We start from the raw sequence: 16,443 nt of genomic DNA on the forward strand, positions 1-16,443 counted from the left end.
CCCAAAGTGCTGGAATTACAGGCGTGAGCCATGGCGCCTGGCCTAATATATCTCAATTATTTAAAGCAGGCAAGAAGTGTGGTGGTGGTAGTGTGACTATGGGGACATCTGTCCAGAAAATTTGGTTTTTAAATTTCCTCTAACACAGATACCAATTTACCATTGCTTTATAAATTTTTATCTATTTAGCAACAATCACAAAAATATGTATCTATATATTATAGATTTTATAATTACGGTCTGAACATTAGTTTGCTAGGGGTGATACAACAAACTACCACAGACTGGGCAACTTAAACCAATAGAAATTTATTATCTCACAATTCCGGAGACTAGAAGTCCAAAATTAAGGTGTCAGCAGGGTTGGTTCCTTCTAAGGGCAGTGAGCAAGAATCTGCTCCAGGCCTCCTTGGCTTGAAGATGGCTGTCTTTCTGTTCACATGGTGTTCTTACTGTCTGTGTATCTGCCTTCAAATCTCCTCTTCTTTTTTTTTTTTTTTGAGACAGAGTCTCACTCTGTTGCCCAGTCGGGAGTGCAGTGGCGCAATCTCAGCTCGCTGCAACCTCCGCCTCCCATGTTCAAGCCATTCTCTTGCCTCAGCCTCCCGAGGAGCTGGGATTACAGGTGCCAACCACCACTTCCAGCTAGTTTTTTTATTTTTAGTAGACATAGGGTTTCACCATGTTGGCCAGGCTGGTCTCAAATTCCTGACTTCAAGTGATCTGCCTGCCTTGGTGTCTCAAAGTGCTAGGATTGCAGGTGTGAGCCACCATGCCCTGCCTCTTCTTCTTATAAGGACACGAGTCATACTGGATTTAGGCCCACCCTAATGACCCATTTTAACTTGATTACCGCTGTAAAGACCATCTCCAAATAAAGTTGCATTCTGAGATACTGAGGGTTAGGACTTCAACATACGAATTTGCGGAGGTAGGGGGACACACGCCATGACAGTCTGTACAACGTTTTAGAAATGCAGCCCAAAGTTATTTATCTTTTCTTTAGAGAATTATAATTAATACGATCTTTAGTCGGCAACGTGTTCTCAGTGGGTTCCAGCTTGTGTGGGTGTTGTGTGCAGTGTGTTAGCATGCGTTTGATAAAGTTTTGATGTGAAGAAGGGGAGGCCTTAGACCTGCAGTTTTCATGAATTCACTTTGTTCTATCTGCAACGTAGGTGTCAGAATCCCCAGAAGACCTCGGGTGTGCCTTGAGATCCCAGAGCTCAGGGACAGTGTACGAAGCTGCCGCTGTGGAAGTGGATGTATCTGCTTCCATCACACTGCAAGTGCTGGTCGATGCCCCAGGGAACATTTCCTGTCTCTGGGTCTTTAAGCACAGCTCCCTGAATTGCCAGCCACATTTTGATTTACAAAACAGGTAAGTGGAGGAATACCTTCTTGACATAAAATGTGGTTCATTTGGAATTTTGTTTCCAGTTGCTGTTCATGTTTATTGTAAACCATTTTTTTTTGTGAGTCAGGGTCTCTCTCTGTTACCCAGGCCGGAGTACAGTGGCACAATCTTGGCTCACTGTAGCCTCAACCTTCCAAGCTCAAGTAATCCCCCCACCCCAGTCCTCCCAAGTAGCTGGGACTGCAGGCGCGTGCCCCCACACCCAGCAAATTTTTTAAATTTTTTCTAGGCACCATGGTTTTTCACCATGTTGCCAAGGCTGGTCTTGAGCTCCTGGGCTTAAGCGATCCACCCACCTCGGCCTTCGAAAGTACCAGGACTACAGGTGTGAGCCACTGCACCTGGCCTCAGCCTGTTTTTTGTAACTCTTATCTTCAGTGAAATAACGAACTAAAAATATAGTTAGGGCATCGATACATGACATTATAGATCTGTCAAATCTCATAGGATGTATAACACGAAAAATGAACCCTAATGCGAACTATGAACTTTATTTTATTTTTGAGACGGAATCTCACTCTGTCATCCAGGCTGGAGTGCAGTGGCCTGATCTTGGCTCACTGAAACGTCTGTTTCCCAGGTACAAGTAATCTCCTGTCTTAGCCTCCTGAGTAGCGGGGATCACAGGCACACACCACCACACCCAGCTAATTTTTGTATTTTTAGTAGAGATGGGGTTTCACCACGTCGGCCAGGCCAGCCTTGAACTCCTGACCTCAGATGATCCTCCCACCTCCGCCTCCCAAAGTACTGGGATTACAGGCGTGGGCCACCGTGCCCAGCCCAAACTATGAACTTTGAAATTGGTTCATCAATTGCAACAAACATATCACACCTATGCAAGATGTTAATAATAAGGGAAACTGTGTGGAGGGAAGGGCATATATGGCATCTTTCTGTATCTTCTGCTCAATTTTCCTGTAAGTCTAAAACTCTTTAAAAAGTAAAGTTGGTTGGGTGCAGTGGTTCATGCCTGTAATCCCAGCACTTTGGGAGGCTGAGGTGGGAGGATCACCTGAGGTCAGGAGTTCGAGATCAGCCTGGACAACATGGTGAAACACCATCTCTACTAAAAATAAAAAAATTAGCTAGGCGTAGTGGTGCAGGCCTGTAATCACAGCTACCTGGGAGGCTGAGGCAGGAGAATAAATAGCTTGAAGCCTGGACGGGGAGGTTTGGTGAGCCGATGTGGCGCCACTGCACTCCAACCTGAGAGACAAGAGTGAGACTCCATCTCAAAAAAAAAAAAAAGAAAAAAAGAAAAAATTTAAGTCTATTAAGTTAAACATATACACACAGACACATATATAAATATATAGAAAGCAGTGAGTAGCTGGCAAAATGTAAAACAAATACTGAAAAGAATATCTAGGATTTCTTTTTTTTTCTTTTTTTTTTAAATTAGAATTTTTTTTTTTTTTTTTTGAGGCAGATTTGGCCTGTCTCCAGGCGGGTGAATTGGACAATCTCAGTCATGCAACTCTGCCTCCAGCAAACTCCTGACCTCAGGTGATCCACCCACCTCAGCCTCCCAAAGTACTGGGATTACAGGCATGAGCCACCACACTGGGCCTACTTGGGATTTTTTAAGTGTCTTGTATTTTAGTTGGATATCATGTTAAAGATAAAATTTAGAAAGTTTTCATTTCATTCTTGTTAGTGTAGCAAGAAATTTCTTTTAAAAATTTAATTAATTAATTAATTAATTGATTAATTAATTTTTTGAGGCGGAGTCTTGCTCTGTTGCCAGGCTGGAGTGCAGTGGCGTGATCTTGGCTCACTGCAACCTCCTCCTCCTGGGTTCAAGCAATTCTCCTGCCTCAGCCTCCCGAGTAGCTGTGATTACAGGCACCTGCCACCACGCCCAGCTAATTTTTGTATTTTTAATAGAGGTGGGGTTTCACCATGTTGGGCAGGATGGTCTCCGTCTCTTGACCTCTTGATCTGCCCACCTTGGCCTCCCAAAGTGCTGGGATTACAGGCATGAGCCACAGCACCCGGCCAAGAAATTCTTAAAAAAAAATTTTTTTAAAAGGAAATTTATTTTTGGGAAATGCTTGGGAAAAGAACATTTGATTTTATCTATTTTGTTTCACAACATGATAAGCAGAATTGCAATGTTATGTGCTATCTACAGATTATTTAGTAAGACATTGATCTGTCTGTGAGGAACATTGGTCTCATCCAGAAAAATGTCTTAGCTAAGATGTGTGGGTAATGTCCTAACCCTGTATAGCTCTGTGCTGATTGCTGCCCCCTGCTGTCCTTGTCCTCTTCCTGAAGTGAGATAGGGCAAAGGGCATAGGTCAATTAAATGTCCTCTTAACGCAGCCTTTCTTTTACATTCTTGTGGCTGTCCTGTTGTCCCATAGGTGTAGAGAAGGCACGCACTTTCCAGGAACTATGTAGTAAACAGTACCCAAATGACCTGCAAGGGGTGTCAGGCCCCTTGATAGGGTCTTGGAGAACGTCTCTGTGATCAACTAGTACCAGTTATTTGTATTTGTTTTTAAGGTCAAATACATTCTTCTCTTAAGTGATTTGCAGGACAGTGAGTATAGTTCTGAAGTTGAGTTCTAAATCTTGGAACACATTCATTTTCCTTTCCTCTTTTGAGATTGTATTACTCACTTCTTGTTTTTTGGCTACAAATGTGCTGGGATTACAGGCATGAGCCACTGTGTCAGCCACATTTTTTCTTTTTATTGGGAAGGCACTCAATATGTTGCCCAGGTTAGTCTTGAACTCATGGCCTCAAGCAATCCTCCTACCTCGCCTCCCAAACTGCTGCGACTGCAGACATGGTGGCTCACACCAGGCGAATGGTTCAGAGAAAAAAAGCATATCATCAAAATAGATCTGCAGAAGCAAATCAAGTATATATCTTACTAATTGACTGTGTTTAAGAATGCAGGCCCATGTACTATTGAACCTGCTTGCTGCTTTAAAGCAGGGCTTCTCGAATATAACCTGTATTTGGATTGCCTGGAGATCTTGTTTAAAATGCAGATTCTGATGGGTAGGTCTCAGTGGGACCTGAGATTCTGCATCTTTGTCAACCCCCAGCTGTTGCTAACACTGTTAGAGAAAGACTACACTTTGCACAGTTAAGGGTCTAAAGGTCAGAAAATGTGAACTTATTTTTATTTTATTTTATTTTATTTTTTGAGATGGAGTTTCACTCTTGTTGCCCAAGCTGGAGTACAATGAAACGATCTTGGCTCACCACAACCTCCGCCTCCCGGGTTCAAGCAATTTTCCTGCCTCAGCCTCCTGAGTAGCTGGGATTACAGGCATACGCCACCACACCCAGCTAATTTTGTATTTTTAGTAGACAGGGTTTCTCCATGTTGGTCAGGCTGGTCTCGAACTCCCGACCTCAGGTGATCCACCCGCTTTGGCCTCCCAAAGTGCTGGGATTACAGGCATGAGCCACCGTGCCCGGCTAGAAAGTGTGAATTTAAATCCAGCATCACTCAACAAAGTGCTAGGAGGACTGTCAGCTTTAAAGAGAGAGGATAGCACCAAATACACATCATAGTTATCTCTCGGAAGAGAATGCCCCAACCCAATTTATGTTTACTGATTATCTGAAAAGTTAAAAATACTGACACTGAGACATCTTTCTCTTGACATCTAAGTGACATTCAGTGTAATTATTACTTCATAGGAACATGCCTTTTGTCAGATTTTGCTTGAGTTCTTTCAGTTAGACAGAGAAAGGCACAAACTAGGAGAATTTTTTTTTTTGATCTCAGTGTTCTGTGAATGGGAAACTGAGGCTGAGGCTGGTGACCAGGTGACTGGGCACTTATGATCACAGAGGGTGCTTTGTTATGGAAGGAAATGGCATGCCACTGCTAAAGGGACTGTATCACCAACACTGTGTGGGGGAGTTGTTTAAATTTTTTTTTTTCAAGATGGAGTTTCACTCTTGTTGCCCAAGCTGGAGTGCAATGGTGCCATCTTGGCTCACTGCAACCTCCGCCTCCCAGGTTCAAGCCATTCTCCTGCCTCAGTCTCCTGAGTAGCTGGGATTACAGGCGCCTGCTGCCATTCTCAGCTAATTTTTGTATTTTTAGTAGAGACAGGGTTTCACCATGTTGGCCAGGCTGGTCTCGAACTCCTGACCTCAGGTGATCTGCCTGCCTCGGCCTCCCAAAGTTCTGGGATTACAGGTGTGAGCCACCGCACCCGGCCTCCTGTGTGTTTTTAGAGGGGAGTTTTCGATCCTAGAAGCTCAGAGAAGGTGAGATGATGGCACCGGAATGGAGCTCTCCCACCCTCAAGGGGAGGACTGGTTAAAAGTCAGGGTCCAACGAGCAGTGCCCAGGCTGAGTGCTGGGCACGCGACAGAAGCCGTGTTCTCCACAGAGCGGCTTCCGTGCCAGTCGGGGAACGCTGGAGTACCAAACTGCCTTTTTAGTCACTATGAAATTTTGTTTTTAGTTTCACACATTTTCCAAAATAACTAGTTCTCTTTCCTGTTCTGCAGAGGAGTCGTTTCCATGATCATTTTGAAAATGACAGAAACCCAAGCTGGAGAATACCTACTTTTTATTCAGAGTGAAGCTACCAATTACACAATATTGTTTACAGTGAGTATAAGAAGTAAGTCCAGCCTGCTACTAGTATTCCAGCCTGGAATACCACAGTATTTCAAAGGAGTGGTTTAGAACCCGTTAGCTTGACCAGCTCCTCTAGACATATTCAGGTTTCCCTTGATACGTAGTTGGATTGATTCGATTCCTGTCGACCCTCTGTAGAATCTATAGAGAACTGAGAATCACTGATGAATCACTGATGTGTGCCGTGGGCTCTCAGAATGTGACGGCTGCTAAAAACACCTGGGGCATCCTCTGTTCAGTAGCAGAGGGCTGACAGGGAAGAAATGGAAAACATTTTGACCTTGGAATCAGAAGACCTCTGTTCTAATTCTGGTTCTGATACTACCACCTATGGCAGGTCACAATTTCTCTGAGCCCCAATTTCCTTATTGGTATAATGAGGATAAAAATACGTACCTCACAGGATTGGAAGGTCTCAGCGTGATCCAATAGAACTTTCTGAGATGATGAAAATGATCTTTGTCTGCTCTTTCTGATACAGTAGCCACTGGCCACATGGGGCTGTTGAACTCTTGAAAGGTGGCTAAGGTGACTGAGGAACTAAAGTTTTAATTTTATTTAATTTTAATTTGTTAAAATTGGAATGTAAATAGCCCCATGCAGCTAGGGGCTACTGTGTTGGACAGCGCAGGCCCACACGCACGCCAGACCATATGCAAACTGTAAGGAACAGTCCAGATGTTCTTACCAAGGGAGGCAGCTGTGCAGTTGGCAGAGGCACCACCTGCATGTGCTTTCTGGCTTCTCCTTGTTTCGTCCCCATCATGCACAGACTCAGTGCTACGCACACTGAACTTGCTGCTTCACCTTTCATGACCAAGAAGGACTAAAGGTGGCTGCATTCACTTAGGTCCTCGTGCCTTTAGGGGCCAATGCAGTGCTCCAAAAACCCTGGGTTAATATTACTTAAAATTAGCCCCCCCCCCCCCCCCCCCCCCCCCCCACACACACATTGACACAACTTGCCAGGCTCCCCTCTTCCTTGTCAGTGACTCAAATGTCCGGCCCACAGAGGTGCCCTGGGTCAGGAATAACCACAACTGCCCTTTGCTGAAGATCTTCTGCCTGTTTCATCTCAGATGCTCACAGCAATCCTGCATGCATGTAGATGAAAAACAGACCCTCTGACAGGTGTGGTGGTGGGCACAGCTGGAGGCTTTCTGCACCACACTGCCCTGGGTCTTGTGTGAGAATGTGTGGGTCTTGCTGTCAAAGCTACTAACAGAAGAGAGCACGCAAGAGTCCCCAGAAGTGTCATCTTACTGGGGTGGGGGGTGGAGTAAGGTTCTAAAGTCAGCCTGTAAGGTATACATTAGCTAAAGTCAAAATTACTCAAAATTTATTCTAGAAAGTCCTTTAATTACTCTCAAAATGATAGGACCAGAGCCCTACAAGCTCCAAAGCCAAGAATCACCTTTTGTTGCTCTTTGATGTTGGTCATGTTCCCTGCCCCCTTTCTAGTCCCTCACAGCCTCTGTGGGACAGTAAATACGTGCCCCAGGTTGAATGAAGCTAGGACATTTCTTGCTCTCTCCCTCTCTTCCTCTTTCTCCTTTTTTCGCTCCTTTTTAAATTTTCTTGCCAAGTATAAATAGTTGTATAAGGTAAGTGGGCATCTGCTGTGTCTCTGTTATACTTAGGGCATGTTCCTTTCGCTTAAGATTTACAATGTAAAAATGTAACAACAATTATTCTATAACTTATTTTTAGCATTCTTCAAGGTGGTGGGGTCCAAAAAATAGGTGGGAGAGACGTGGCAACAGTCAGTGTGAAAAAGAGGAAAGGGTTTAGTCAACCACAAGCTCAGTATTAACCACCAGCATGGCATGGTTGCCAAAAAAAGTAAATTTGAACCTTGGCAGTGTTCATGAAAATATAACGTCTAAATTAAGGAAATTAATAGAAGATTATTCATTTCAGTTCTACTTTTTTAAAGATGAATACTGACAAAATGAGCAACCAGGATAGTGGAAAACTTGGAATTCTTTAAATTAGGAGCAGTTGAAGGAATTGGGAATGTGTAGCATATAGAAGGAAATATTTTGAGGAGACGATAAGATTGATTGAAGTGTAATGCAGAGGAAATTCTTTTGGGATTTGAGTCAGGAAACCTGAGCTAACTAGTTAAAGTACCTTGTATGGTAATTATCTCCCTTGATCTCGGTTTCTGATTTTAAATATTTGAAAGATTTTCATATGGAATCAAAGCTAGACTTTAAAAAAGTTGCTCTAGAGGGTAGGATAAGAACCCATTGTTAGAAATTACAGGGAGAAAAAGTAAAAATCACCTCAAGATGGGAAAAAATACTTGCAGTTCACAATCAACAAAGAATTAATAGTCATAATATGTAAAGTCAATAAGATAAACAATCTATATAAGTCAATAAGTCAATAAGAAAAACAAACAAAATGGAAACCTAGTAGAGAAATGAACAAAGGACGTGAGTAGGCATTTCATTTTTGGAACATGAAACCTAAATGGTCAAGAAGCACGTTAAAAGATAAACTTAGGCAGGTTAAAGTTGTAAAGAGTATATTTGAGCAGAAAGCAATTCATGAATCAGGCAGTACCAGATGGCAAGCAGGTGGGCTCCAGTGAGGCGATTCAAGGGTAAGGCTTCTTTCTGTAAGGTGTTCCCAGAAGCAAGACAAAGAAAAGATTTGATTGTTTAAAGAAGGACAGTCCCTCGATTGGTCAGTTTGCAGTTCCTCATTGATTAAGCTAAGTTTCATTTTGCTGCTCATATTGAATTGCGTTTGTTTTTTGCTTTTTGTTGTTGTTGTTGTTTTTGTAGAGACGGGGTTTCGGCATGTTACCTAGGCTGGTCTCGAACTCCCGGGCTCAAGCGATCCTCCCGCCTCACCCTCCCTAAGTGCTGGGATTATAGGCGTGAGCCACCGTGCCCGGCCTTTATTCTTTTACTTTTTTTTTTTTGAGTTGTGTTTTGATTTGTTTACCTAGGAACTCAAGCTGTTAGAGCTGTCTCAGCCTAATGGCCTCCCAATTAATTATTTTAACACATGTTAAATTAATAATGGAGAAATTAAATTAAGACCACATGAAATACCATTTTATACCTGCTAGATTGTTGAAAATTAAGAAGTCTTGGTAAGTCTATAAAGCAATAGGTGCTCTCATATCCTGCTGTGTAACATAAATTAGTACAACCACTTTGGAAAACAAATGATCATTATGTGTAAGGCTGAATGTGCTCATACCATGTAGACCAGCAGTTCCACTCTTAAGAATGTAATTAAGGAAACTGTTATACGCATGCCTCAGTACAAATGTGTGGAAAGTTCAGAGCACATGGTTGATCATACAAAAAACTGTGGCTGGGTGTGGTGGCTCATACCTGTAATCCAAGCACTTTGGGAGGCCAAGGCAGCAAGATCACTTGAGGCTGGGAGGTTGAGGTTGAGGCTGTGGTGAGCTGAGATTGCACCACTGCACTCCAGCCTGGGTGACAGAGACCCTGTCTCACACACACACACAGAAGGAAACAACCCAAATGTCTACTGCAAGAAAATGAAAAAATAATGATATATTTACCAATAGAGTATTATGTAGCAGTAAAAAAAATGAATAAAGTATAGCTACATGTAAAACTATGGATGAGTCTTAAAAACATAAGGTTGGATGAAAAAATGAAGTTGTGGAAGCTACATATTGATTGATAACACTATTTTGAAGCTCAAGAATGAAATAAATCAATATATCGTTTAGCGCCACATATTTGTGTGGTATAACTACTTTGAAGAGTCCCCGAATAATAAACAAAATTCAGGATAAATGCTACGTACAGTTGAGAGATGGGAAGAAGCACAAAAGTAGATCAAAAGGTATTCATTAATATTTTAGTTATTAGGTGGTTAGTGGTTCTGTGGGTATTTGTTGTGATTATGCTTTGAAATTTACACTCCACATATTCTTTCATATGTATGTATATATATATATATATATATATCAAACAATACATAATGTCTTCAAACAAAATTTATTGTAAGGAGAGAGGCTGGAATTCAGTATAGGGAAACTTTCTTTAAAAAAAAAGTTCGTCAGAAATTAGAATGACCTGCCCTGGGAGGTCATGAACTCCAGTCCCTAGAAGAGTCAACGTAGAAGTAGAAAGTTTATGTTAGAAATAGCTGGGAGTGAAGGATGGGGTGTGTGTGTGTGTGTGTGTGTGTGTGTGTGTGTGTGTGTGTGTGTGATGGTCCAGTGTGAGTGGAAGGCTCAACTCAACCTCTAAGTTCTGTTGCAATTCCAACTCCACCCTACCAGGTTTCTTCTGCCTTTCTAAATCTTAGTATATTTCTGCCTAGTTGCAGATCAAATTATAGGAAGAAAGTTGAGGTCTAAACTATGTGTTAAACAAGGGTTTAAGCCATATGTTATTGCTAATTTCCTTTTTCCTGTGCCTATCAATATTTGTATTTTCACATGGCTTCACTCAACTACTTTAGTTAGCTGTGGATTTGTGAAATACCCAAAGAAATTGGCCAAGAGGATAAATGTTAAAGTTGACACTGCAGCCAGAGCTAAATTTAATACAATGGTTGGTTTGCTTTTGATGCCTTTATTATAAAAAAAGAAAAAATATGTATATGTAATGGTTGCGAACTTTTCATAATGATGTAGAATCCTTTTTTGAGGGGCTGCTAAGAGAATTATTTTTAAAATAGTAAAATGTTAATAACTTATGATGCTTTAGATACCCTGCTTTACACATTAAGAAGACCTTACTTTAGAAAAATGGAAAACCAGGACGCCCTGGTCTGCATATCTGAGAGCGTTCCAGAGCCGATCGTGGAATGGGTGCTTTGCGATTCACAGGGGGAAAGGTATGACACATCCATGGTAGCTGCTATTCTCATGATTTCCTTTTGGCCTTTTGCTAATGTAGTTGACATCAAGCTGTATGTAAAATTTAATTTATGCTCATTTAAACAGGAAACTTTGGCTTCTTAAAGTTAAAAAATGGCCAGTATAGGGCCGGGTGAAGTGGCTCATGCCTGTAATCCCAGCATTTCGGGAGGCCAAGGTGGGCAGATCACTTGAGGTCAGGAGTTTGAGACCAGCCTGGCCAACATGGTGAAACCCCGTCTCTACTAAAAATACAAAAAATTAACTGGGTGTGGTGGCGGGCACCTATAATACCAGCTACTCCGGAGGCTGAGGCAGGAGAATCTCTCGAACCCAGGAGGCAGAGGTTGTGGTGAGCCGAGATCACGCCATTGCACTCCAGCCTGGGCAACAAGAGCGAAACTCCGTCTCAAAAAAATAAATAAATAAATAAAATAAAATAAATAAATAATACAGAATGGCCAATGTGGGCTTCACAGGGAGGACAAGGATTTTTTTGGTAAGGGGCTTTTTGGAACCCCATAAATCAACTGCAGGGCCCTTCCTGGGCATCATGCTACACAAGTAAAAGTCCCTCTACGTTCCAGGGTTGTTGGCTCCCTGGGCATCTGGTTGGGGCAAAAAGAAAGATACTGATTTTAAAGTATAATTATCTTATAAGTAAGAAATTCTAGGCTGGGCGCGGTGGCTCATGTCTGTAATCCCAGCACTTTGGGAGGCAGAGACCGGCGGATCATGAGGTCAGGAGATCGAGACCATCCTGGCTAACATGGTGAAACCCCATCTCTACTAAAAATACAAAAAAAATTAGTGTGTGGTGGCGGGCACCTGTAGTCCCAGCTACTCAGGAGGCTGAGGCAGGAGAATGGCGTGAATCCGGGAGGCAGAGCTTGCAGTGAGCCGAGATCACGCCACTGCACTCCAGCCTGGGTGACAGAGCGAGACTCCATCTCAAAAAAAAAAAAAAAAGAAAAAGAAAGAAATTATAGGCCGGGCACAGTGGCTCATACCTGTAATCTCAGCACTTTGGGAGGCGGATCACCTGAGGTTGGGGGTTCAAGACCAGCCTGACCAACATGGTCAAACCCCGTCTCTACTAAAAATACAAAAATTAGCCAGGTGTGGTGGCGGGCATCTGTAATCCCAGCTACTCAGGAGGCTGAGGAAGGAGAATCGCTTGAACCCGGGAGGTGGAGGTTGCAGTGACCCGAGATCACGCCATTGCACTCCAGCCTGGGTGACAGAGCGAGACTCCATCTAAAAAAAAAAAAAAAGGAAAGAAAGGAAGAAAGAAATTCCTTGTGACTAAATGTTTAACTTCTGATTATCCTGTTTGTTCTGGAAAAGCAGTCTAATATGATTGTTTAAAGATATAGAATCTAGAGCCAGATAGCCTGGGTTTGAACCCTAGTTTGCTTAGCAGCTGTGTGGCCTTGGACAAGTTACTTACTCTCTGTGCCTCATCAGAAGAATGCGGATGACAACAAATACTTATAGGATTGCTATGCTGATTAAATGAATTGATATATGTAAAGCACATAGAACAGTGCCTAGCTAATAGTAAGTATGGTACAAATGTTTACGTAGTTTTTCATATATGCCAAAGCTAAGTTCTCACAAAGTAAAAATTCATGCAGTTGGAACTAATTAAAATTTACTAAACAACTTTTTTTAAAAAAAAATAGGACCAAATAGAAGGAGAAAAAGTACCAAATACTTTGTTCCAAAGTGGTACAAAAGTTCGCTTTCTGCTGAGGCAGGGAGAGGGGTTTTGCTCTGTCGAATACTTGGGAGTCTTGACTGACTTCCCTCGTGGGTGACACCTTGGCCCTCCTCCGTTCCTATGGGAACTCGATGACTTTTGAAACTTTAGCTTCCCCCTCCCTTACTGCGTCCCAAAAGGATGCTTACCTTGCTAAACTTCATGAAAGCCCTATCATGCTTTTTCTCTTCTCTCTTTCTTCTCTTTTTTTTCCTTTATCTCTTTCTCATTTTTCTTCCCTTTCTTTCCCTGTCTTTAAACAACGGCAACAAAGAGATCATCAAACATGAACAATTTTAAACTGTTTTATTATGTAATTCTCCTTAGTGTTATTCTAATTCATTGAGATAATGAGTAACTAGCTAGCTCCCTTCTGAGCTCTTAGCTGAAACCATAGATATGGGCTTGTTTACCTTTTGACCTTTTGATTTTACCATTTGACCCTTAAAACTGGCTCTAGAACTTTGTTCTCCTCTTGAGCATTCATTTGTAATTTTAAAACTTGTTTAGCCAAACGGTACTTCTTTTCTAATTGCAGCTGTAAAGAAGAAAGTCCAGCTGTTGTTAAAAAGGAGGAAAAAGTGCTTCGTGAGTTATTTGGGACAGACATAAGGTGTTGTGCCAGAAATGAACTGGGCAGGGAATGCACCAGGCTGTTCACAATAGGTAACACTATAATATCACGCACTTTCATTTTCAGTGGCCAGTTCTTAGCAACTATCAGGGACTAACAGTAACTGCGTAGGTGATCATTCAACTTCAGAAATCCTGTCATTCCTTCAGGCCACAGTAAATGGAATATGATGGATTCTGTAAATGCTGATTTCTTCATAAAAGAGGAGTCAGTCTCTAAAAGCTTCTTTTATTAATGTGGTTAGTAATATTTGAGATGATGCTAAAGTCTTTGTTCAGAATGTTCAGGATGTCTTTTGTGATGTGGCAAAAATCACTTTTTTTTTTCTCACTTGGGATGTTTTCATCTCCTAGATCTAAATCAAACTCCTCAGACCACATTGCCACAATTATTTCTTAAAGTAGGAGAACCCTTATGGATAAGGTGCAAAGCTGTTCATGTGAACCATGGATTTGGGCTCACCTGGGAATTAGAAAACAAAGCACTCGAGGAGGTAATAGGACAAGTTTGTCTTCTGAAAATGCAGGAACAATTAACTAATAGTCCGGATTGAAAACATTAAATGCAAACTCTGTTTTATTAAAACCTAGGGCAACTACTTTGAGATGAGTACCTATTCAACAAACAGAACTATGATACGGATTCTGTTTGCTTTTGTATCATCAGTGGCAAGAAACGACACCGGATACTACACTTGTTCCTCTTCAAAGCATCCCAGTCAATCAGCTTTGGTTACCATCGTAGGTAATGCAGGCTGCTCACACAATCTTTATTCCTATTTTTAGTTGCTTTAGTGTGGAATGTGAGGTATGTGGTACAAATTCTGATTTCAGTGTAATGCTACTATCAAACACTAAGAAAGAAACTGAGTTAGAATAGCTTTGCAAAGATAATCTGCCCACCCTCTTCCTTTTCCCGTTAAACCAGGCCCGCTTGAATGCCACTGTCTTTGCACATAACACATTGTAATATGACCATCTGTTTGTGTACTTTTATCCTCCAGTAGACTGTAAGTTTCTTAAGGACAAGGACAACTCATTCTATCCTTGTAGTTCCAGAACCTGACACAGAGCCTGACACAAAATAGACAATAAATACTAGTTCTAAGAACCAACTAACCGCACTGTTAGGGCAGTGAGCACTGAGAGACAGTACAAGCCCTTAGATGCACTGAAATTTTGGTGGGGTATGTAGGATCTGAAAATAACCACAATTCAATAATCTCAGATTAGGGTACAGCGTTCAGCCATAATGAAAATGCTAAGAAATATAGTGACGCTCTTAGCAGATTAATAAGGAAGTGTTCCATAAGGCAACCTCGTGAATATTGCTAGCCAGATTGCTCTTTTATTTGTGCCTTGAGTTTATTTTACTCTCTTTCCTCGATGAAAGAGTGGTGCTGGCTGACAGCAGGGGCCAGACAGTCAATTGTCTACATCCCATTCTTTTTCTTTCCTTCTTTCTTTTTTTAAACATTTCTTAACTTCGAAAGATGATGAGCTCAGGCTTAGAACTAGGGATAGGACTCCTGGGTTTTCACTTGGATTATCCAACCTGACCTGCAGCATGCCAACACCTGAGTTTTCCATGTTAAACTGATGAATACAAGTTTATTTTATCTTCTCAATACGTTTCCATATGAATATTATTAACTAACTCATAAATGCCTATTTTTTCTTACAGAAAAGGGATTTATAAATGCTACCAATTCAAGTGAAGATTATGAAATTGACCAATATGAAGAGTTTTGTTTTTCTGTCAGGTTTAAAGCCTACCCACAAATCAGATGTACGTGGACCTTCTCTCGAAAATCATTTCCTTGTGAGCAAAAGGGTCTCGATGACGGATACAGGTGAGACCACAAAGGACTCTAAGACATCATTTTTAGCTTAATTCTCCTTGCTTGTTGCCCTTGAGTAGGACAGTTTTATACTTATGGAAGCAAATTCACTTATTATGAGTTTAACTATTATTGAGTTGGAATTGGAGATAAGAAAACAATAAGCAGATGTGAGGATACAGTAGCAGTCTTACCATTCCTTTAGATAATATAACCTGCTGCATGAAAACAGAAAGAACCGTATTAGTCTGGTCTACTTTGAGTCTGGTTCTCTGGCATTTTCTGAGTCACAAGGTAGTTTTAACTTCCTGTTTGAGAGTGCGGTGTATAGTACACTGAGTGTCCCCTAAAATATTTGCAGATGATTGAGGAAGTAAAACTCCTTAAAAACAGAAAAACATTACTCATAGGTGTATTGATTTAAATTTTCAAAAAATACATGCAGAAATAGCCCAATAGTAAGTGCTGAAAGAAAATGTTGTTTTCCTCGGGATTTGTATGAGAAACTATGCAAGATTCTTTTTTTTAAGAAAAACAATTTTTCTTTTCTTTTTCTTTTTTTTTTTTTTTGAGATGAGGTCTCACTCTGTCACCTAGGCTATAGCGCAGTGGTGCAATACTGGCTCACTGCAACCTCCACCTCCCAGGCTCAAGTGATCCTCCCACCTCAGCCTCCCAAGTAGCTGGGACCACAGGTGCACACCACCATGCCTGACTAATTTTTTGTATTTTTGGTAGAGACAGGGTTTTGCCATGTTGCACAGGCTGGTCTCGGACTCTTGAGCTCAGGAGATTCACGCTACCTGGGCCTCCCAAAGTGCTGGGATTACAGGCGTGAGCCACCGCACCCAGCCGAAAGATTCTCTTGTGGGAGGAATTCTCCATTCCTTCTCTGGAAAACAAAAAACAACTTTCCCCTATATCTTCTATAGTTATGACATCTCTTGTCTCTTTAATGCTATGGAACATGGTTTTGGACTAGACTATGAGACACTGAGACCCACATGTTATCTTTCAAACAAGTCAATGGACTAGAATAAATCATCCTTTCTCAGCATGTGGTCTGTTGAACAACTATATAAGAATCATCTGAACAACTGTTTAAAATGTGGATTCCTGGCTCCCATTCCAGACATGCTGACTCAAAACTGGGGCAAAACGCTCAGACTCTGCTTTTTTAATGAGAACCTTTGGTGATTCCTATCACAGGTCTAGATCTGTGCTGTCCAGTACAGTAGCCACCAGCCACATGTGGCTATTGAGAGCTTGAAATGTGTCTGGTCCAAATTGAGATG

At 41.6% G+C, this 16,443-nt stretch overlaps 1 protein-coding gene across 2 annotated transcripts in view; it reads left to right on the top strand.

Annotated features, from left to right (window-relative positions):
* The window catches only part of FLT3 (fms related receptor tyrosine kinase 3), a 99,212-nt gene that overhangs the window by 37,561 nt on the left and 45,208 nt on the right, over positions 1–16,443 (top strand). Inside the window, exons 3-9 of one of the 2 annotated variants that reach the window (XM_032150576.2) lie at positions 1,179–1,381; positions 5,913–6,028; positions 10,761–10,890; positions 13,213–13,340; positions 13,662–13,801; positions 13,899–14,052; positions 14,992–15,160. In XM_032150576.2, coding sequence (XP_032006467.1) covers positions 1,179–1,381; positions 5,913–6,028; positions 10,761–10,890; positions 13,213–13,340; positions 13,662–13,801; positions 13,899–14,052; positions 14,992–15,160 — 1,040 coding nt within the window. Of the gene's footprint in view, positions 1–1,178; positions 1,382–5,912; positions 6,029–10,760; positions 10,891–13,212; positions 13,341–13,661; positions 13,802–13,898; positions 14,053–14,991; positions 15,161–16,443 lie in introns of those variants that run through there. The other variant, XM_032150577.2, reaches the window with a different exon arrangement.

Source organism: Hylobates moloch, unplaced genomic scaffold (assembly GCF_009828535.3).
Source record: "Hylobates moloch isolate HMO894 unplaced genomic scaffold, HMol_V3 SCAFFOLD_4, whole genome shotgun sequence".
Classification (NCBI taxonomy): Eukaryota; Metazoa; Chordata; class Mammalia; order Primates; family Hylobatidae; genus Hylobates; species Hylobates moloch.